We start from the raw sequence: 22,437 nt of genomic DNA, 5'->3' as shown, positions 1-22,437 counted from the left end.
CAAGTACCGGGATACAGTGGAAAGCTGACCATACATCTGTACAGATCATCCCATACAAAAGTATGTCGAGGCAGTGCAAAAAGAGAAAAAAAGTTGAATGCAAAATGTACTGTTAGTTACAGATAAAATGCAGAGCAGGTAAACAAATAAAGTAGAATGGTCATAAACGAGGTAGAGTCAGCGAGTGAAAGTCTGTGCTTGAGGCCAATGGTACAGATTCTCAAGCTTTGGTATTGTGTTCTTGATGGGAAGGGTGAGGAGAGAGTAACTGGGAATCCCTGCTTTCCCAAGCAGTGGGAAGTGTAGGCAGTATCAATGGAGAGGAGGCCGCTTTTCATAGTAGACTGGGTTGTGCTCACCACTCTCTGCAATTTCTTGCAGCCTTAGGCAAAGAAATCGCAATATAATACTGTTAGGCATCTGGATAGAATGCTTTCCCTCTGCAAATTGAGTATATAATCAAAACTAAGACATATGTAAATCATCGCAAATCATTGCTGACTTTGACATCTATCTGAATGGAATGTTATACTTACCTCTTCAGTAGCAAGCAGGATATTATCGAGTCAGTATTTGTGCCTTGACAGATAATTGTAACAATAGATTAGTAGCGGTTTAGTAGTTGGTCACATGTACCAAGATACAGTGAAAAGCTTGTCTTGCAATACTGTTTAAACGGATCAATTATTTACTCATTGCATTGAGCTAGAATAAGATAAAGCAGTAACAATGCAGAATAAAGTGAAAAAGCTGCAGAGCAAGTGTAGTGCAGGTAAATGAGAAGATGACAATGAGGTAGATTGAGGGCAAAAGTCCATGTTATCATACAAGAGAACTGATCAGGCTGCTGCTTTGACCTGGAATTTCAGGGGTGTTATTGGAGCTGTACCCTTGGGGTAAGTGGGGAAATGTTAACACACTCATTGAAAACAGTGGGAAGGCTTCATATTGTCCGGAAGTGAGTCACATGCTGCAGGGTACCCAGCCTCCGACTTAGTCTGACAGTCTGTTTAACCTGCTGAACATTTCCAACATCCCTCTCCCTATAATATTTATAAATTGCTTTGTGATGAGGATTAACACGGCTTCCAGCACTAACAGGTTTGACAATCTTCTACCATTGTTAGAACTAACCTGCTGCTCTGTGGCACCCCTGCATGTTCATCTGTGGTACAAAAAGAAAAGCCGAGACTGGTTTCTGCTGGCAGGTAGAACTGGGCACCAGCTGCCCATATGATTGGGGGTGGAGGGGTCTTAAGCAGGTGCTACACCTTGCCCAAGGGTGACCTGCAGGTTAGAGGAGGGAAGAGATGTATCTCCACCCATTCCTTATATTACCTCAGTGTGATTGTTTATGATATGATCTGCCTGGCTGGTACACAAAACAAAAGCTTTTCATTCTATTACAGTACATGTGACAACAATAAGGCATCCTCCTGCCATGTGAAATAGGGCAAAAGAGATACTGGCTCCCTGAACCCACCAGAGTTCTTCTGAATGAGGGGAGATTTGATGGAGGAATACAAAATTATGGGGGCATAGATAGGGTAAATGCAAGCAGGCTTTTTTTCCAGTGAAGTTGGGTGAGACGAAGTAGGGGTCATGGATTGAAAGGGTGACATGTTTAAGGGGAACTTCACTCAGAGTGGTGAGAGCTGCCAACAGAAGTGGTGGGTGTGGGTTTGATTTCAACGTTTAAGAGAATGATATGGATGGGTATGGAGGGCTATGGTCCGGTGCCAGTTGATGGCTCTAGGCAGATTAATATTTCAGCATGGACTATATGGCTGAATGGCTGGTGTCTATGCTGCAGTGCTCTATGATTCTGTGACTATTGCATGTACATTCACTATGAAAGAGCAAGAAGCAGAGGAAGATCTGAGGGGGTTGTATTCCTTCCCGTGAGTGCAGTTAAATTACCTCATTGAGTTCTGCCTTTAGGGAGCTAAAACAAATTGATTAAACCCATGGAATAATCAGGGTCTAGATCCCAGTGCCTGAGGAAGCGGGAGTCCTCAGCAAACTTAAGGAATATCGGATACAAGAGATTGCTGATGCTGGAATCTGGTGTAACACACAAGATCCATTCATGTATGTTGTCATATACATTAATGATCTGGATGATGGGGTAGTAAATTGGATTAGTAAGTATGCAGATGATACTAAAATAGGTGGCATTGTGGATAATGAAGTAGGTTTCCAAAGCTTGCAGAGAGATTTAGGCCAGTTACAAGAGTGGGCTGAACGATGGCAGATGGAGTTTAATGCTGATAAGTGTGAGGTGCTACATTTTGGTAGGACTAATCAAAATAAGACATACATGGTAGGGCATTGAGGAGTGCAGTAGAACAGAGTGATCTAGGAATAATGGTGCATAGTTCCCTGAAGGTGGAATCTCATTTGGATAGGTTGCTGAAGAAAGCTTTTGGTATGCTGGCCTTTATAAATCAGAGCATTGAATATAGGAGTTGGGATGTAATGTTAAAATTGTACAAGGCATTGGTGAGGCCAAATTTAGAGTACTGTGTACAGTTCTGGTCACTGAATTATAGGAAAGATGCCAACAAAATAGAGAGAGTACAGAGGAGATTTACTAGAATGTTACCTGGGTTTCAGCACCTAAGTTGTTGAGAAAGTTTGAACAAATTAGGTCTTTATTCTTTGGAGCATAGAAGGTTGAGTGGTGGACTTGATAGAGGTATTTAAAATTATGAGGGGGATAGATAGGGTTGATATGGATAGGCTTTTTCCATTGAGAGTAGGGGAGATTCAAACAAGAGGGCATGAGTTGAGAGTTAAGGGGCAAAAGTTTAGGAGTAACACGAGGGGGGATCTTCTTTACTCAGAGAGTGGTAGCTGTGTGGAACGAGCTTCCAGTAGAAGTGGTAGAGGCAGGCTTGATTTTGTCATTTAAAGTAAAATTGGATAGGTATATGGACAGGAAAGGAATGGAGGGTTATGGGCTGAGTGCAGGTCAGTGGGACTAGGTGAGAGTAAGCGTTCGGCACGGACTAGAAGGGCCGAGATGGCCTGTTTTCGTGCTGTAATTGTTATATGGTTATATGAAGGGTTTTGACTCAAAACATTGACTATCCTTTTCCCTCCACAGATGCTGCCTGAGCCGCTGAGTTCCGATAGCATCTTGTTGTTGAAAGGTATCAGTGATTGCCTGCTGTGGTGTAACTTGCAGGACATGGGAGGGTATTCTGGCCCCATCCAGGCACTATGGATCCAGTAGCTTCCTCCAATGTCAGAGAATTCCACAAGAAACAGAGGAGTTGTGGGCGGGAATTCTGGAAATCATGATTTTGGAGGCTGAAGGCACAGGTGCCAATGGCGTTAAATCAGAGGCAGTATTGTTTTTTTAAATAAAATTTTAATTGAATTTTCAAATAGGTTACAGAAAGAAAAAAAAATTATCAACCCTTCCCCCCCTTACCCCTCCCCCCCAACATATCCCTATAGAAAAAAAAGAGAAGAAAAAAGAAAGAAAGAATGAATGCCTGGATGTCGGAAGATCCCCACATGCATCATGGAGTTCATAATAGCTTTAATATGTATATTTATTTCTTTCCCCAGATAACCAATAATTTTATCTTCGGAGCACCTATATATTTAATCCTATTTTTTGTAAATAAGGGTGCCAAATTTTCAGAAATATTTCATATTTATCTCTTTAATTATGTAATTTTTTCAAGTGGAATGCAGCTAAAAATTTCATTCTTCCAACGATCTGTACTTAAGTATGAATTCGATTTCCAAGTAAATGCAATAGCCTTTTTGGCTACTACCAATGCAATTTTTATGAATTCTTTCTGATATTTATTCAATTTGGATTTCCATTTTATCCCTTCAATATCGCCTAGTAAAAATAGTGTTGGATTATGTGGAAGTTGTATTCCAATAATTTGTTCCAGTAAAACTCTTAAATTTGTCCAAAAAGGTTGAATTTTAAAACAAGACCAAGTAGAGTGTAAAAAAGTACCAATTTATTGATTACATCGAAAACATTGATCAGATAAATTTGTTTAATCTATTTATTTTTGTGGTATAATATATATTTGATGTAAAAAGTTATATTGTACTAATCTTAGTTGAACATTTATTGTTTTTGTCATACTGTCAAGACATAATCTTGACCAACTTGTTGCATCAATTTTAATATTCAAATCAGTTTCCCATTTTTGTCTTGACATGAATTCCTTGTTTAATTGCCTATTTTTGAATCAAATTATACATACCAGAAATACATTTTTTTATTTTTCCTTTGTGAATTAAAATTTCTATTTCATTAGGTTATGACAATAACATTGTTTGACCAAGTTTATCTCTTAAATAAGCCCTTAATTGGAAATAACAGAAAAGAGTGTTATTGTTGAAGTGAACATACCTTGCAGGTTATAGGACTGGAAGGGAGTTCAGGGGGTGGGGGAGCAGGAGCTGAGATGGATTTGAAAGCCTGAATGTGAAAAATAAAGCGGAAGCATTGCTTATCTGGACAGCAGTGCCGGTCAGCAAAGGAAGGGCAATGAGTGAATGGGTCATGGTGTGAGTATGGACTCAAAAGCAAAGTGAATAATCATGTTTGTCAGAAATTTAAAATGTTTGCAGAATGGGAATATGCTGATTGAAGTTAGACGTAGGGTACTGAGACTTCACGTGGCAGGGCTGTGCATTGTTCAGTGGGATCAAATGTATAGTAAAGGCTGTGATCATTCAATGGACTACTTTTTTAAAAAAAAGTACCCTTTAAGTCTTGCTTCATAGAGCCTAGTTTGTTCAGGCTGTCTGGGAAATGGAGAGAGTTCCTGGAAACTCAGAGATTGTTTGTTTACTCACCTTCTGTCCTGGAAGCAATACATGAAAACCACTCAATGGAAAAATTCCATTTTTTGCATGATGACCCAACTTTACTGGCAGCTTCCATGTATTTTCTTTCTGCACCTCTCTGTACTGTTTCAGCTTACTCCCATTTACACAAAGTTACCCCATTGCTAACGAGAGAGACATGTCAGTTCATTGCATTATAGCAACGTATCAGATATTTGATATGGCAGAAGTGGGATAAACTGATGCTGGCTTTTACTTTGAAACCTCCATGTTTTTACAGTATCAGCTATGCCAGGCTACTAAAATAAACTGCTAACAGAGTTGCTGGGGTTTGCAAATAATTTAAATGGTTCTTGCAGAGTTGTATCAAGTTTGAATTTTTATTGGATAAATAGTATCCCACATTTTCTGCAGAAATGGCAGTGGTTCCTGGCAGAGATACCAGAGTTTGTTTCAGAGGGTCATGTAGAGGTTCAGGACTCGTGCATGTGCAATAGATTCTGAACTTGCACAGAGCGGATTGCTGTTGTTCTTCAGCATTGGACTTGTCATAGAGTAGCCGAGTGGAACCTTCCATGGATTTTCCCGTACATCCACTGGGAAATTTGTCTTTTGAACCTGCACTATGTTAGGCTTCTGTTAAAGCAGCAAGAATGGGGAAGAATAACTGTAATAGAGAAGTGGGTCGGTTATCTTGCTTAATTGTACTAAGGGTATTAAATATTTTTCACTGTCTTAAATATAAAATACCAATTTCTGTTCATATTGTGAGGGATTGATATGTTAGAGTCTTTCTGATTGGTGGATAAATCATCGTCACCAACAAGTTCAGAACATATTCTATATGTTGGTTCTCTGTTCAGACATGTACTTGGATGACTTGCATGTTTAGGTGAAACTCAATCTGAAAACCCTCTAACTTAAAATGTGCTGTAAGAGAATTTAGTGATGTTTGGAGCAGAAACAATTCCTTATTGCTGAACTTCCTGGAGATGAATCTATGCAGACAACAGGACACACCATCATCCTCGTTGATGGGTGGATAATCAGGCAGTGTGCCTTGGTATTGGTGTGGCTTTATTATTGTCACATGCACTGGTTTGTAGCGAAAAGCTTTTATTTTGCTTACCATCCAAACAGTTCATGCCATACATAATTACATCTAATTATGTAAGGGGCTTTCTTCTTTTTTTATGTTACTACGTGTGTTAATCAAAATGGCTTCTTTGTTTGTTAAAAATAAAAATGCTTCTTTGTTATGCTAACTGGTGAGAGAGTGCTTTCTCTCGAAGCTTGTTTGGGTTATAGTTACTGATAACGAGAATTGTATTTGTTTGTTAACCAATTGGGTAAGAGGTTATTCTTTCTTGTGGGTTTGTAAGCCAGTGTTGGGCGGACTTTTAGGGAGATTCAGCGCAAGGGGGTGAGTGAGAGAGGACTTGATACTGTAAACTGGGCGAGGAACGGACCTCAAGCGGGGGTCCGAGGTTAGGAGGTACCCCGAGGAGAGGAGACGAAGATAGATGTGTTTGGTTGACCACTTCGGATGGTCCTGAGCTGCGAGTCGAGGAGTTCGGATGGGGTCAAATGGTGGCCAGAAGACTTCAATAATTGAGCTCCAACGGTTGTGCACGAAGTGGTTTGGACTTTGATAAGTTTGGCACCTTTTGCTTTTTCTTTCATATATATTGTATTGTCTAGTACTCTTTTAGTTTTAGCAAACTCTTTAAAGTGTATTCTGTAATGTTTGATATTGTATGTGTACGCGCGGCATAACCTTGATTCCCACAGCCCCGCGTGTACAGGAGGTGGGGTTGGTGAGTGGCTGGATCTCCTTTTCCCCTAGACATATACCAGCCTGTTGGGTAGTTGTTACATTTGTAAAAAGAATATAGAATATAATGTTGAAATTTCGGGGAAATGCATTGCAGGTAGTTCTTATGGTCTTGGAAATGAGGCTTAAAAGAGTAAAGCGATTATAATGAATATAATGGTTGGGTCTACTGAGGCCATCTCCCAATGAATTGCCATTCTGCTGCCATCGTGGACCTGCCTACCTTGCCAATTATTTCCTCCTACTGATAGATACTTCAGGAACGGTGAGCATCACCTTGTATAACAAACCAGTCTAGTGACTTTGCACAGACCACGTTGTTATAGTCACATAATTTTCCTCCGCTTCAGGAGTTGACTGACCCGCACAAGCATTTCTCTGCTTTTTTTCTGAGAACGAAGGCTCTATCCATCATCAAAGATACTCCCATCAGGCCATGACATCTTACTGCAGCTACCGTTGTGGCAAGAAGTTCTATACCAACAGGTTCAAGAACAGCTTCTTCCCTTCAAACTTTTGGTTTTAGAATCAGTCTGCTCAACCTTCACCATTACCTCAGTATAGCGGTATGATGGGCGCTTTGCACTACAGTGGATTTTCTTTGTTCTATTTTCTGTATGATTCACGTTTAATAGTTTCTCTTGTGAGCGCTGCTTATATGATGCTATGTACCCATGTTGCTGCCGCACATTGGTTTTTCATTGCATCTGTGCATACATAAACTTGATGTTGACTTCTTGACTGAGTGATGGGCATGACAAAACCCCAGCTTTATGTTATCCAGAGAGGACCAGAGTTAGGAACTGCTCAGAAAAAGCAGAGGAATGCTTGTGTAGTCCAGTCAATGACAGAAGTAGAAAACGCAGCCCAGTGATGTAGGTTCCCAGTCAGGAGACATGAAGGGTGGCTGACTAAAGTGTCCTTTTGTTTTTCTCTTTGTCAGTTGTGTGCTGCTCATCTCACAACCCCATCGGAGGCCCCGAACCATTACCCAGCTGTATGCCGAGCCCTCTTCGCAGAGTCCATGGAGTTACAAACCTTCTTGGCCAAGATAAAAAGTGCTAAAGAGGTAAGAGCTTACCAAGAGGCATTGAAACTGATGGGGAGGGGTAAAGGATGATTTTTGCAGGGGGATGTGTTCAGGAACACTTGACGTTCTTTGTACATCCCCACAGTTCCATGTGCTAATGTTTGCTCCCCAAGTTGTATGAATGATACCAGAATATTTTTCCAAGTGCAAGACCAACGTAAAAGACTGCAGAGGCCGGGATCTGAGGTAATAGACAAAATGCTGGTGGAACACAGAAGGTCAAGCATGATCTGTGGAGGGAAATGGACAGACGATACTTCGGGTCAAGACCCTTCGTCTGGATTTTGATTCACAGATGCAGATTTTTGTTTCTTGTGCAAGAACAGTATAGTTGTACAGCCCACACCTTCACTTGCCTGAAGGTTGTGTGTTGAAGTCTGACAGTCAGACACTTGAGTACAACAGAATTCCGAGCTGATACTCTGGTAAAGAACTCAGAGACTGTGTTAGTGCCCGAGTTCCTGCATTTTATTGGAAATTTCAATTAGTGCCAATGAGTCTCGTAACACAGAAACCGGCCCTGCAGCCCACCAAGTCTGTGCTGAGCTCATTTACACCATTCCTATTTTATTTTCCCTTCATTCCCATTTGCTCCCCCATCTACCTATTAGGGGAAATTAACCTGCTAACCCCCATGTTTTTGGGATATAGAAAAAATCCTGAGTATCCAGATGAAATCCATGTGGTCACATGTGGAACGTTCAAACTTAACCCAGATAGCACAGGACGTCAGGGTGGAGCCCAGATCACTGGAGATTGCAGGTAATAGAATTTTGGGATAGGCATGATTATGGGGATTGTGTTACAGTGAGGACTACTAGAAAGTTGTTTAGAGCAATAGAGGGGAACAGGATCTGGAAGTAATACTGGACCATCCCATGCCCATGATCCATTTCCACATCCCATCCATTTTTTTGTTTCCATCTGCTGCCTCAGGCAGATCCCTTGGCACATTTTCAGCAAAGGAGACGTTATACCTGGTGACATGGCTGAGGGTTATCTGTCAATTACTGTCCATCCATGATGCCTTCTCTATCATTGCGGGGATTTCAACCAGATCAGCTTGGAGAAGTCTCTGGACAACTACCACCAACGTACCACTTGTTGAAGCAGAGGAGCCAACACACGTGACCACTGTTACACCATCATCAAAAATACTTATTGTGCCGTCCCAACCCACACTTTGGAAAGTCCAAACGCCTAGCTATACTTCTACTGCTGGCATACAGGCAGAGACTGAAGACCGCAGCAGCAGTGGTGAAGACAAAGAAGGTATGATCAAGGGAGGTAGAGTGCTTACCGGACTGCTTCGAAAGGGTGGACTGGATAATTTCGAGGAATCCATCTTTGAATCTGAATGAATATGCCATAGTTGTCACCAAGACCTGTGTGGACAAATGTGTACCTTCAAGAACATACTGGACGTACCCAAACCAAAAGCCTTGGATGAACCAGGAGCATTGAGGTCTGCTGAGGGTTAGATCTGCAGCATTCAAGACTGGTGATCTAGAATTATACAAGAAGTCCAGGTACAACCTACAGGATGCTATTTTAAGAGTGAGAAAACAATTCCGATTGAAGTTGGAGGCGGAATTGGATGCACAACAGCTCCAGTAAAAGGGAAAACCTAACATCATGAATGATGTGATGCTTCTCTCCCAGATGAGCTCAATGCCTTGAAAAGGAGAATAAAATTACTTGTGTGGATTCCAGCAGCAACTCATGACCGTGTGATTTCTCTCTCAGAGGTTGATGCCAAGTCATTTTTTGAGAGTGAATCCTTGTAAGGTGTCAGGGCATGATGGTGTATCTGGTAGGGCACAGAAAACCCACGCCAACTATCTGGTGGGGCTGTTCAAGGACATCTCCAATCTCTCACTGTTGCAGCAGTTGGATGTTCCCACCTGCTTCAAAAAGGTGACAATTGAACCAAGAAAAGCAGGGTCAGCAACCTCAGCAACTATCGCCCAACTTCGCTCACACCTACTGTGATGACGAGCGTGAAGAGTTTGGTCATGGCCGAAATCAACTCCTGTCTAACAGGGACCTGGACCCCCATCAATTTGTCGATCACAGGAATAATTCTATGACAGATGCAATTTCACTGGCTCTCCACTTGGATATTCTGGACAATAGCAATACCTACTTCAGACTGCTGTTTATTGGTTACAGCTCAGCATTCAATGCCATCATACCTTCAGAACTAATCAACAAGCTCCAAAACCTGGGCCTCTGTGCCTCCCTCTGCAACTGGATCCTTGAATTCCTCAGCGGGAGATGACAGTCGGTGCGGATTGGAAATATCCTCTCCTCCTTGCTGACAATCAATAATGGCGCAACTCAAGGAAGTGTGCTTAGACCACTGCTCTTCTCTCTCTACTGTGTGGTGACACACAGCTCAAGTGCCGTCTGTAAATTTGCTGATGACGCAGCTATTGTTGCGGAATTTTATATGGTAACGGAAGCATACAGGAGTGAGATAGATCAGCTAATTGAGAGGTGTCACAGCAACCACCTTGCACACAGTGTCAGTAAGACCAAGGAATTGATATGAACATCAGGAAGGGAAAGTCAAGGGAACACACACCAGTTCTCATCCAGGGATCAGCGGTGGAAAGGGCGAGCAGTGTTAAATTCCTGGCTGTCAACATCTCTGAAGATCCATCCTGCGCCCAACACAATTACAAAGAAGGCACAACAGATTCTATACTTCATTAGGAGTTTGAGGCGGCTTGGTGTAACACCAAAAGTTCTTGCAAATTTCTACAGATGTACCATGGAGTGCATTCTAATGGTTCCATCGCTGTTCTAGTGGGGAAGGGCAATGGCACTGAATCAGAAAAGGCTGCAGTAACTAGCAAGCTCAGCCAGCTCCATCGTGAACATTTGCCTTCCTAGCATCAAGGACTCTTCAAAAGGTGATGCCTCAAAAAGGTGGTGTCTATCATTAAGGAACCCATCACCCAGAATATGCCCTCTTCTCATTAATACCATCAAATAGTAGAATTTACAGTTACTTTCCAAAACATAGAACATAGAACCAACTGTACAGCACAGTGTAGGGCCTTTGGCCTATGATTTTCTGCTGACCTTTCAACTTTACAATCCCTCCTACATAGCCCACCTCCATTTTTCTTTCATCCACGTGCCTATCTAAGAATATCTTAAATTACCCTAATGTATTAGCATCTGCCACCACTCTCAGCAGTACATTCCAGGCATTTACCACTTTGGTATAAGAACACTACCTCAGATAGTTAAAGCAGTTAACAAAGAATTCCAACGGTTCCTGTCTTTGATGGAAAGCTGACATACTTTACTAGTTGGACCAGTTATGGCTGAACCCAAATAACTCAACAAAGACTTGTGAAAAGAAGGACTGATGATGTAATATTCTTCACTGTTTGGTGTTACAGATAACTTGCCAAGCTCTGCTACGGCTTAGCAGATTTGCCGAGGTTTAGTGGGTGGTGTATTCTGTGGTGCATCTTAATAAGGAATCTGGCAGACAAATTGGTTGCTGAGCTCCTTGTTCTATTACACCTACATGGAGTTTCCTTACAAAAGAATTAAGTTAATGTGATGCGGTTTGTACTAATTCCACATCATCCTAGGTTACCTACAACTTGAACCCCCACCCTCAGATAACCTTCTTCTCCCCCCACCCTTTCTCTTCCCTCATGATTCACCCAGTCCCTCTGACACCTCTCGATAAAAGACACACTTGCATGGGTAAAACAAATGCATATTTATTTACAGTAAATGGCTTCATCTCCACATGAGTGCATGTGCCCAGCTCATAGCTTCCACTCGACCTGAGTGCAAACAACCCAGCTCAGCAACGTCACTTTCTGTTCAGGATGAACACTGGGAACTGAAGTTCTTTATTATGTACACACATCATAACACAGCCTCTACCCCCACCCTCCTATCACACCATTCCTTTCCTTACTCCAATTGTTCCACACATTCCTCCCTCAGTATCCCATCCCTCTACTGCTCCTGATTGCACACTCACCTCCCTTATTTGATTCCATACTCCACCTTCCTTTCCTATTAGATTTCATCATCTTCAGCTGTTTGTTGCCTCTACCTCCCAACTCCTAAGCTGCTCATCTGGATCAACCTGTCACTCGCTGGCTTTTGTTCCATCCCTTCCACTCTCCTCATTATCTTGCTATTTCCCTTCATCTTTCAGTCCAGGCTAAAGGACTCAAACAAAACCTCGACTGTCCACTTCCTTCCATAGATGCTGCCTGACCTGCTGAGTTCCTCCAGCAGTTTGCTTTTATTGCTCCAGATTTCAGCACCAGCCATCTCTTGTGTCCACATACTATCTTGGCCCTAGGTATTTCTGGTTTATTTCTACAATGTATAGACTCTTCCAACCTCTGATATATATGAAGTTTGTTCACTTGTGTTGGTCTACGGACCTAGCGTAAATGGGTGCTTAATTGTTGGCATAGAGATGGTGGCTCCAAGGGTCTTTTTCTGTGCTGCGTGACTAAGGATCATACCCACTGCCTTTTAGACTTCTTCAGCGTTGTTCAGTTCAAATTAATACTTTATTAAGTATTCCCAAAATAGATCCTGTTGTTTCTCTGAGTAATTATCAGCTTCTGAAGAAACATTATAATTTAGATCTCCCCTGGTATTAAAATCAGGCATTGTTACATTTACAGTGATAAACATTACAAAGAAACATTTGTATTTTTATATAGTACTCCTCACATCTCTTTTAGAGCACTCCAGAGCATGTTGTGCAATGAACCAGAATTGATTAGAGACCTGAAAATAAAAATACCCTTAGGGGCTAGTGATCATAATATGTTCAAATTCACCCTGAAATTTAAGAAGGAGAAGCTAAAGTCAGATATATCAGTATTACAGTGGAATAAAGGAAATTACAGAGGCATGAGAGAGGAGTTGATTGGGAAAGAACACTAGCAGGGCTAGCAGCTGAGTAGCTGGAATTTCTGGAAGCAATTTGGAAGGCACAGGATATATACATCCCAAAGAGGAAAAAGTATTCTAAAGGCCAGATGACACAACCATGGCTAACAAGAGAAGTCAAAGTCAACATAAAAGCCAAAGAGAGGACATATAATAGAGCACAAATTAGTGGGAAGTTAGAGGATTGGGCAGCTTTTAAAAACCAACAGAAGGTAACTAAAAAAAACTCATTAAGAAGGTAAAGATGGAATATGAAAGTAAGCTAGCGAACAATGTTAAAGCAGATACCTGAAGTTTCTTCAGTTACATAAAGTGTAAAAGAGAGGCAAGAGTGGATATCGGACTACTGGAAAGCAATGCAGGAGAGGTAGTGATGGGGGACAACAAAATGGCAAGCTGCATAAGCAGTCTTCACAGTGAAAGACACTAGCAGTATGGTGGAAGTTCTAAGTGTCAGGGGTCATGAAGTGAGTGACTAGAGAGAAGGTTCTTGGTAAACTGAAAGGTCTGAAGGTAGGTAAGTCACCTGGACCAAATGGTGTACACCCCAGGGTTCAGAAAGGTGGCTAAAGAGATCGTGGAGGAATGAATAATAATCTTCGAAGACTCACTAGATTCTGGAATAGTTCCAGAAGACTGGAAAATTGTAAATGCTACTTTACTCTTCAAGAAGGGAGAGAGGCAGAAGAAAAAAAAAACAAGTCATTTAGTCTGACCTCAGTGGTTGGAAAGACATTGGAGTTGATTACTAAAGATGAGGTCTCAGGATACTTGGAGGCACATGATAAAATAGGCTGTAGTCAGCATGGTTTCCTCACGGGAGTATCTGGCCTGACAGATCTGTTGGAATTCTTTGAAGAATTAACAAGCAAGATAGACAAAGGAGAATTGGTTGATATGTTTTTGAACTTTCAGAAGGCCTTTGACAAGGTGCCACAAATGAGGCTGCTTAACAAGTTAAAAACCCATAGTATTACAGAAAATATACCAGCATGGATAAGGCAGTGGCTGATTGGCAGGAAGCGAAGAGTGGAGATAAAGGGAGCCTTTTCTCATTGGCTGCTGGCAATTGGTGGTGTTCCACAGGGGTCTGTGTTGGATGGATTCATCTTAAGTTGTATGTCAGTGGTTCAGATGATGGAATTATGGCTTTGTTGCAGAATTTGCAGGCGATATGAAGATAGGTGGAGGGACAGGTAGTTTTGAGGAAGTAGAGAGGCTACAGAAGGACAAGATTAGGAGACTGGGCAAAAAAGGGCAGATGGAATACAGTGTTGGGAAGTGTATGGTCATGCTCTTTGGTAGAAGAAATAAAAGGATTGACCATTTTCTGAATGGAGAGAAAATACAAAAACTGAGGTGCAAAGGGACTTGGGAGTCCTTGTGCAAGATTCACTAAAGGTTAATTTGCAGGTTGAGTCTGTGGTGAGGAAACCCAATGTAGGTATTAGCATTCATTTCAAGAGGACTAAAACATAAAAGCAAGTGTAGCCCCCTGGTATGCCTCAGGCTCGCTCAGCTCGTTCTCGTCTAGGGGGAGCAGCCTTCGGCCCCGCCAAACTGGGTAATCAGCTTGTGTGAATGCTGTGTGATGTCCCCACCACGCCAACTAAGACAGTACACCATATGTAATTAAATGATTACACTTTATAGATATTACTAGAACTAAGTGATTAATAACAATATAGTATATATGAAGGAAAAGAAAATAAAGAAAAGGCGCCAAACTTATCAAAGTCCAAACCACTTTGTGCACAACCATTGTTGCTCCATAACCGAAGTCTTCTGTCCACCACTCGATCCCCTTAGACCTCCTTGACTCGCAGCTCAGGACCGAAGTGATCAACCAAGCACCCCCTGCACGTCTGTCTTTGTCTCCTCTCCTCGCTGGACCTCCTGGCCTCGGACCCCCACTCGGGGTCCATTCCATTGGCCAGCTTACAGCGTTGCGTCCTCTCTCCCTCACCCCCTCGTGCCAACTCCCCAAAAGCCCGCCAACACTAGCTTACAGACTCAGAAGAGAGAGAACAGCATTAATCCCGATTGGTTAACAAATGAATACAATTCTCGTTATCAGTAATTTTAACCCAAACAAAACTGCAAGAAAAGCACTTATCATAACAAAGAAGCATTCCTACTTTTAACAAAACAAAGAAGTCATTTTGATTAGCATACGCAGTAGCAAAAGAACCCCCTTACACAAAACCCCCCCCCCACAAAAGAAGAAACCCCCTTACACAAGGATATATTGGTGAGACCTCACTTGGAGTAATGTGAGCAGGTTTCAATAGGTACATTTAATGTCAAAGAAATGTATACAATATACATCCTGAAATTCTTTTTCTTCGCAGACATCCACAAAAACAGAGGAGTGCTCCAAAGAATGAATGACAGTTAAATGTTAGAACCCCAAGCCCTCCTAACTCCCCCTCCTATGCATAAGCAACAGCAAAGCAATGACCCCCCCCCCACCAGCAAAAAAGCATCGGCACCCCCCACTGAGCACTCAAGCGTGCAGCAAAGTATCAGTAAAGACATAGACATGCAGTACCTCAAATACTACTCATTCACCCAGTATTTAACATACCACAGGCTCTCTCTAAAGGAAAAAGAGGTGTCCCTTTTCCACAGTGAGAGGGGAGACAAAACAAAACAACTCGCTGGTTCATGGTGTTAAAAGTCCATTGCGTCACTTTTTCCGAGCTCTGTGCCCAAAGAACTTGGGTGTCAAGGCACACAGCCAGCAGCCAGCTCACTGCTTTCGATCTTCTGTGTAGTCCGACACATCAGGCGAGTCAGCCCGCCTCCAGAGCCAGGAAGATCTGGCACCCTGAAGGCGTACTAGTCTTCCCGGCCGTGCCCTTGGCATATCAAAACGTGGCCAGTCGTGAGGCCCTGAGAGCAGGTGTCATTTCCACAAGACCCGAAGTAAGTGTATAACTCCAGCTCACGGTCTTCAAAAGAACAATGAAAGGGAAAAAGAAGATACCAAAGATAGAAATAGAGCTGTTTCCAAAGAAGCAAGCAGATGAGTCGCCGTTAGGTGCCATTGTCCTCCTGAGCTCCACATTTTTGGCCCCTTAGAAAGGATGTGCTGAAATGGCAGAGGGCTCAAAGGCAGTTCACAAAAATGATTGCAAGATCGAATAGGTTGTCACATGAAGAGTATTTGATGGCTCTGGGCCTGTATTTGCTGGAATTCAGAAGATAGAGGGTTGACCTCACTGAAGCTTATGCAATGGTGAAAGGCCTTGATAGAGTGGATGTGGATAGGATGTTTCCTCTGGTGGGAGAGTCTAAAGCCAAAGAATACAGCCTCAGAATAGAGAGAGGTGTCCTTTTAGAACAGAGATGAAGAGGAATTTCTTTAGCCAGAGAGTGGTGAATCTGTGGATTTCTTTGCTGCAGGCAGCATTGGAAGATAAGTATTTATGTATATTTAAGGCAGAGGTTGACAGATTCTTGATTGATCAGGGCATGAAAGGGTACGGAGAGAAGGCAGGAGATTAGGGCTGTGGGGAAAATTGGATCAAAAATAGTGAAATGATGGAGCAGATTTAATGGGTCAAATGTCCTAATTGTGCTCCTACTTCGTATGGTCTTATTGTATTTATCTCCAAACTAGGCACGGCTTTCCAAGCACGCACGACTCTTTGTAAAAGAAAAACCTGCATCTTCTTTGAACTTACCTCGCCCCTCACCTTAAGTACATGGCCTCTAATATTAAATATTATAATCCTGGAGTTAAAGTGGAATGCCTCTCTTTGCTTTTAATCTAACAGTAGCATTGAAAACTCACTAGGCATCACTTCCTTATTGGATGCAAGAATGACTGATTGTTCTTGAGATTGAGAAGATTTTCAATTGCTGTCTTTTACAGTAAACAGGAAGCTGTACCCTATGTTTACAGACGAGGACCGTTGTTTGGTTGACATACATACTGCAAGTGTGCTTGAAGGCATATCTATGGAAGTGTTCAGAGCAAAACTGTCAAAATGAATTATCTGAAAATACCAGAAACACTCATCAGGCAGGTCTGTAGAGAGGGAAGAGGAGTCAATATTACAAGCCAATAACTCTTCATCAAAACTGGAAAGTAAGGAAACAAGACTGTTTTCAGTTGAGCAAAGGGGAAGAGTGGTGAGAATAGAGGGAATGTCTGCAATAGTGCCAGTCAAAGTTGTCTTCCTCTTCCCTCAGATTTCAGTATTTGACAAGGTCCATTCCCTCTATTAGTCTTATCGTACTCTTCTTCTTATGTCATGTCCCCATCCAACACCTACCCTTTTAACTCTCTCACTCCCATCATGAGGGATCTAACATACCTCTTTCTATCTCCTGTACTCTGCCATCAGTCCGTGTGCCCATGAACACTGCCTCATTATTCTCTTTTCTGGACTTTTGTAATTGATAGATTTTTATGTTTTTGTACTTTATTGCTGCTGCAAATACATCAAATTTCATGTCATACATCAGTGATAGTAATTCTGGTTCTGTACTGGATTTGGTGGCCATGTTGATGTCTTCTCTGTGTTGGGAAAACTAAACACAGACTGCTTGACTATTTTGCAGAAAACGTCTGTTCAGTCCAGGGAGAGGTTTTGAGACTGGTTGCCTATAACTTTAATTCTTTATCTCACTCCCACTCTGATATCCTGCTCTGTCTTTGTCTTCCTATGTATTGCAATGGATCCTTATATATAAACTGGACTGCAGTCCCTCATCCTTCATCTGGGCATGTTGCAGTCCTTGCAAATCAATGCGTACTGAATTCAGCAACTTTCAGGTTATCAGTCGTTAGATATATCAGTTTCAGTTTGTTTTTTTGCTTTTCTTCTCTTCCATCTCTCAAAGCTGGTTTTTGAAGCAGTTGATACCTTACCAACTTTGGTCTGTACCCTACCATCAGCATTCAATCTGCTCTCTCCACATCTCCCATCTCTCCACCATGTCTCCTTCCTTTTCCAGTTCTGATAAATAGACATGGCCTTGAAATGTTGACTATGGTTCTGTCTCCTTGGATTCCATCCAACCCGTTGAGCATTTTCAGCATTCTTTTATTTAACTTTAATTTAGATTTGCAATTTTCTTTTGCTCCAAAGAGAATTCTCTGATGGATTGTGTCACAGTGATTCATGAGAAAAGGATGGTTAATTGACCCAGTGGACTGAAAGGTCTGTTTCTGTGCTGTAGTGTCTATGACTGTATGACCCTTTCAAAGAGCGGACACAGGCATAACGTGATGAACTATCTCCTCCTATATGGTTTGATGATCCTAACATGCTACCCTTTCCTTGGCAGAATCTGAAGAGAATGCAGACACTTAATGAGAATGTAAGCTGCCAACCCAATGTGGAGCTCGATGAGCTCAATAATTTTGACTGGGTAAGTAGCCATGATTAAAGAAGCAGAATCTCATTTATTTATATTTGATGTAACTGATTTTGTAATGCGCAGATATCTGCAAAATTCTATTATTAGTGACTAGGCTGAAAATGGAGTACATTGGATTCCAGTTAATTCGGATACATTGGGACCTGTACCTTTTGGCCCAGTTAAGTGGCTGCCTCAATTAGCCAGTTTTGTGGAGATAGTTGAAAGGGATAAAAAAGGCAAACTACCCTTTAACTGAGTAACAATATTTGTACTTAAATGAAATGCAGAACAAATTAGAACACTACCAATACCTCTATACTACTATAAAAGTGCGTATTAGTTCCCAATATTTATGAACAGAGGAATTCACCTGCTGGGTTCTTTTAATTGACTGTAAATAAATAAACACAGAACAGACACATTGTGCAGATAATGGACTGTCTTCATACAATGCTTTTGATGATTGCAGCCTCTAAATCTTAATTTTCATTGTAGCATTCAAGATGATTGTCGATACCTACAAGTTCTTCGTATTTTCTAACTTGTTGAAGTAGTGAAATTGTTTCATTTTCACTTTTGGCTGTTTCTGGCAACTCCAAGACTGAATGCTTGAAACCACAATGAGTAAAACAGTTCTGAATTGTCTTGCTGCTTCTCTCTCGCCAAATATCAGTGATAAAAATCACTGCTTTTTGAACACAAACAAATGCAACTGACACCATTTAGAAACGGATCGCTCTAAGCACAGTGTAGTGTCCAGTGATCATGCAAGTGCACATGACTGACTTTAAGTTAGCATCTGTAAATTTTCTCTCGGTTCTAGTTAGGAACTGTTGAGCAACAGTCTCCTACCTCAAATAAGTGGCATAGTGTCCCAAATAGACAAAGAGAATCCTGGCTACTTTCTTGATTTAGGGTTTGTTCTTTAAGAGTTGTCCCAAGTTAGTGGCTGCCCTGCTTAACCGATGGCCCAATTAACTGGGGTGCACTGTATTCTGGCCAGTGAAAGTCACTTGGTATCTGGCGAGGTGTAAAGGTTCTAAAGGGTACAAGAACGATTAGCTTCAGTGGATCTGGGTTGAAGAGTTTGGTATTGATACTGGTTTATTATTGTTACATGTACCAAAATGCAGTGTCTTGCCAACTGTTCGTACTCATCAAATCATTACACAGTGCATTGAGGTAGAATAATGTAGAATAAGGTTAGACTGGAGCAGCCGGGGTTGTATTCCTTGGAGCAAGGGCTGAGGGGAGATTTGAAGATCATAAATGAGAAACAGGAGAAGCTAATAAAAACACAAAATGCTGGCAGAACTCAGCAGGCCAGACAGCATCTATGGGAGGAGGTAGTGACAAAGTATGAAACGTTGTCACTACCTCCTCCCATAGATGCTGTCTGGCCTGCTGAGTTCTGCCAGCATTTTGTGTTTTTATTTATTTCCAGCATCTGCAGATTCACTCGTGTTGCAACAGGAGAAGCTGTTCACTCAGCACATGGCTCATGGGTTGGGGACAGACAAAGCATACAAGGGAGAGGTTAATTTTCTTTTCCAGATACTTCTGTGATCTGGAATTTATTTTTATGTTTGTATGGGATTATTCTGAAGAAGGAATTGGATTGGCATTTGAGGACAAAAATGGGGGAACAGGACTGAAGGGGTTTCTGTAAGACCATAAGACATAGGAGCAGAATTAGTCCATTTGGCCCATTGAGTCTGCTCTGCCATTCAATCACAGTGGATATATTATTCCTGTCAACCCCATTCTCCTGTCTTCAGTCTGTAACCTTTGACACTCTGACTAATCAAGAACCTTTCAAGCTGCTTGAAATATACTCAATGACTTGGCTTTCACAGCCATCTATGACAATGAATTCCACAGTTTCACCACCCACTGGCTAAAGAAATTCCACCTAATATCTACTCCAAAGGGATGTCCTTGTGTTCTGACTCTATATCCTATTGTCCTAGACTCTCATACTGTTGGAAACTATCTACTAGGAGCTTTTACATATTTAATGGTCTGAATGGCTTTCTCTGTGAATAACTGCTGGTGATGATATGATGGTGATGACACTGAATCAATGATGTAGCAATAAGAGCAAAAGTAAACATATTTAATGAAATTGACTGGAGCCAAAAAGCACAGTCCTAGTCCTTCGGCCCAATTGGTTCATGCCTACTAAGGCCTCCATCCCTGTAAGCTAGTCACATTTACCCATACTTGGCCCATATACTTCTAAAACTTTCCAATCCATGTACCTGTCCAAGTGTCATTTAAACGTTGTTAATATACGTACCCCAACGTGTAACTGCCATCCCTTCCCCTTGTAGACAGGTGAAGTTTCGAGGAAATAATAAAACTTATTGACAGATTTCATTTCTGCCATTGCTTTCTTGTGAAACCTTTCCTCCCATTTCCTCGTCCTTCCATTTGCTCCTTCAGGGATTCTTCTCATGGGGGTAATCCATCTCTCTAATCCCTAGAACTTCATACAGTCATACAGATGGGTCATTATTTTAGAAGTAGAGGTGTAATTATAAACACAAATAGTTCTTATTAAACATTTATAAATTGAGTGGAGACTTTGGGTAGAGCTAGCGGTTCACCAGAGAACAACAAATCTCCCTGAATTGGGCAATTAGGGGACCTTGCAAAAAGTTGTGGGCTCAGCCCAATCTATCATGAAAACCAACCTCCCCTCTACTAACCCTGTCTGCACTTCCCATTGCCTTAGGAAAGCAGCCAACGTAATCCAAGACCTTTCTCCACCCCGCCCTGGCTATCAGTCCATCCAGCAGAAGATACAAAACCTTAAAAATGCGTATCACCAGATTTAAGACAGCTTATATCCCACTGTTATCAGACTCTTAAAGCGACCTTGTAAAATAAACTTGAACTCTTGATCTCAGTCTACCTTGTCAGGATCCTTGAACCTTATTTGCCTACCTGCACTGCACTTCCTCACTGACTGGGACACACAATATGCCAGAAGAACCCAGGCAGCATCTACAGAAGGGAATAAAGAGTAAACACTTGGGGCCGAGACCCTTCATCAGGATGCTGCTTGACCTCCAGCATTTTGTGTGTGTTGCTCAAGATTTTTCAGCATCTGCAGAATCTCTTCTGACCATATTCTGCATTCTGTTATTGCTTTTCCCTTTGTACTACCTCGATGAACTTGTGCATGAAATGGTCTATATGTATGGATGACATGCAAAACAGTTCTTCACTATATTGCGTGCATGTGACAACCATAAATGAATTACTAATCCCCTCCAGCTCTGGCTACCAGGTTATTTCTGACCTCTCTGTTCTTTCTACTGGAGGATGGTATCCGGTGGGCACTGAGGCTTGGTGCTAGTTCCAGAGTGGAAGGAGCTGCAGGGAGTGGGTGCCCACACTAACAATGCCAACTGTTCACTCTCAGGCATGCTTCTGGGTGCAAGTGATGCGGGATTTGCGGAATGGTGTTAAGCTGAAGAAGGTGCAGGAGCGACAGTACAACCCACTGCCCATTGAGTACCAGCTAACACCATATGAAATGCTCATGGATGACATCCGATCCAGAAGGTACACCCTGAGGAAAGTGATGGTGAGTCCTTGTCATCAACTGGATGCTGAGTGAAGAGGTGATGATATGAGAGTAAAGTAAGGCCTACAGAAGACTAATTAAAATAAAGCTGGCAAGGCTTCTCCTTCTATGTACCTACCCTTTCCCCCACCCTACCTCCCTTTATCAAGCTTCTTGGCACCTTCTGTATGGTTAAGTTGACATTGGTCAGGATCTGAATAATACACATGCAAAGTTAACTTCTTTAGATTCTTGAGGTGTGTAATGCATTGGTCTGAATATTTCTATTCATATAAGTAGGTATTTGATAGTCAGTATGGGTATGGTGACCAGTTTTTGTTCCACAAGATCCTATGTTTATTAACTAGCCATCATGTGCTCTTATATCTTATGTCTTATTGTCTTAGGTGTTACAAATGTTTTGGTTCTGAATCAACAAAACCATTATATTTTTATTGGCTTGCTTATGTTCAATCTGCGTCCTCAACATTAGGAACATTGCTTGCATCAGAGTTTGCAGTGAAGGAGTAAGGAAGCACTCCTACCTTGGTACAGGGCTTTGAATGAGACCAGATTTTGAATACTAGATTGGACATAATGGGCTGAATGGCCTTCTAATTCCATGGTACTGCATTCAGTTTTGGTCTTCATCATCAGAGACAGGCTTATACCTAAAGGTTGGTTAATGAGATGGATTTGTGAGGCAAGAGGAATGACCTATGAGGAGGAATTGCGTAGGATGGCTCTGAGCTCTGGAATCTAAGTGGTCTCATTGGTCTG

At 41.8% G+C, this 22,437-nt stretch overlaps 1 protein-coding gene across 8 annotated transcripts in view; it reads left to right on the top strand.

Moving 5' to 3' along the window:
- The window catches only part of LOC132397745 (protein spire homolog 1-like), a 223,557-nt gene that overhangs the window by 105,946 nt on the left and 95,174 nt on the right, over positions 1 to 22,437 (top strand). For all 8 annotated transcript variants that reach the window (XM_059976518.1, XM_059976536.1, XM_059976529.1 and 5 more), the window contains 3 exons: positions 7,608 to 7,733; positions 18,009 to 18,092; positions 21,514 to 21,678. In XM_059976518.1, coding sequence (XP_059832501.1) covers positions 7,608 to 7,733; positions 18,009 to 18,092; positions 21,514 to 21,678 — 375 coding nt within the window. The remainder of the gene's footprint in view (positions 1 to 7,607; positions 7,734 to 18,008; positions 18,093 to 21,513; positions 21,679 to 22,437) is intronic.

Source organism: Hypanus sabinus, chromosome 1 (genome assembly GCF_030144855.1).
Source record: "Hypanus sabinus isolate sHypSab1 chromosome 1, sHypSab1.hap1, whole genome shotgun sequence".
In the NCBI taxonomy this organism is placed as follows: Eukaryota; Metazoa; Chordata; class Chondrichthyes; order Myliobatiformes; family Dasyatidae; genus Hypanus; species Hypanus sabinus.
Note: the sequence above shows the minus strand (reverse complement) of the source record. Positions and strands in the feature narration are given on the sequence as shown.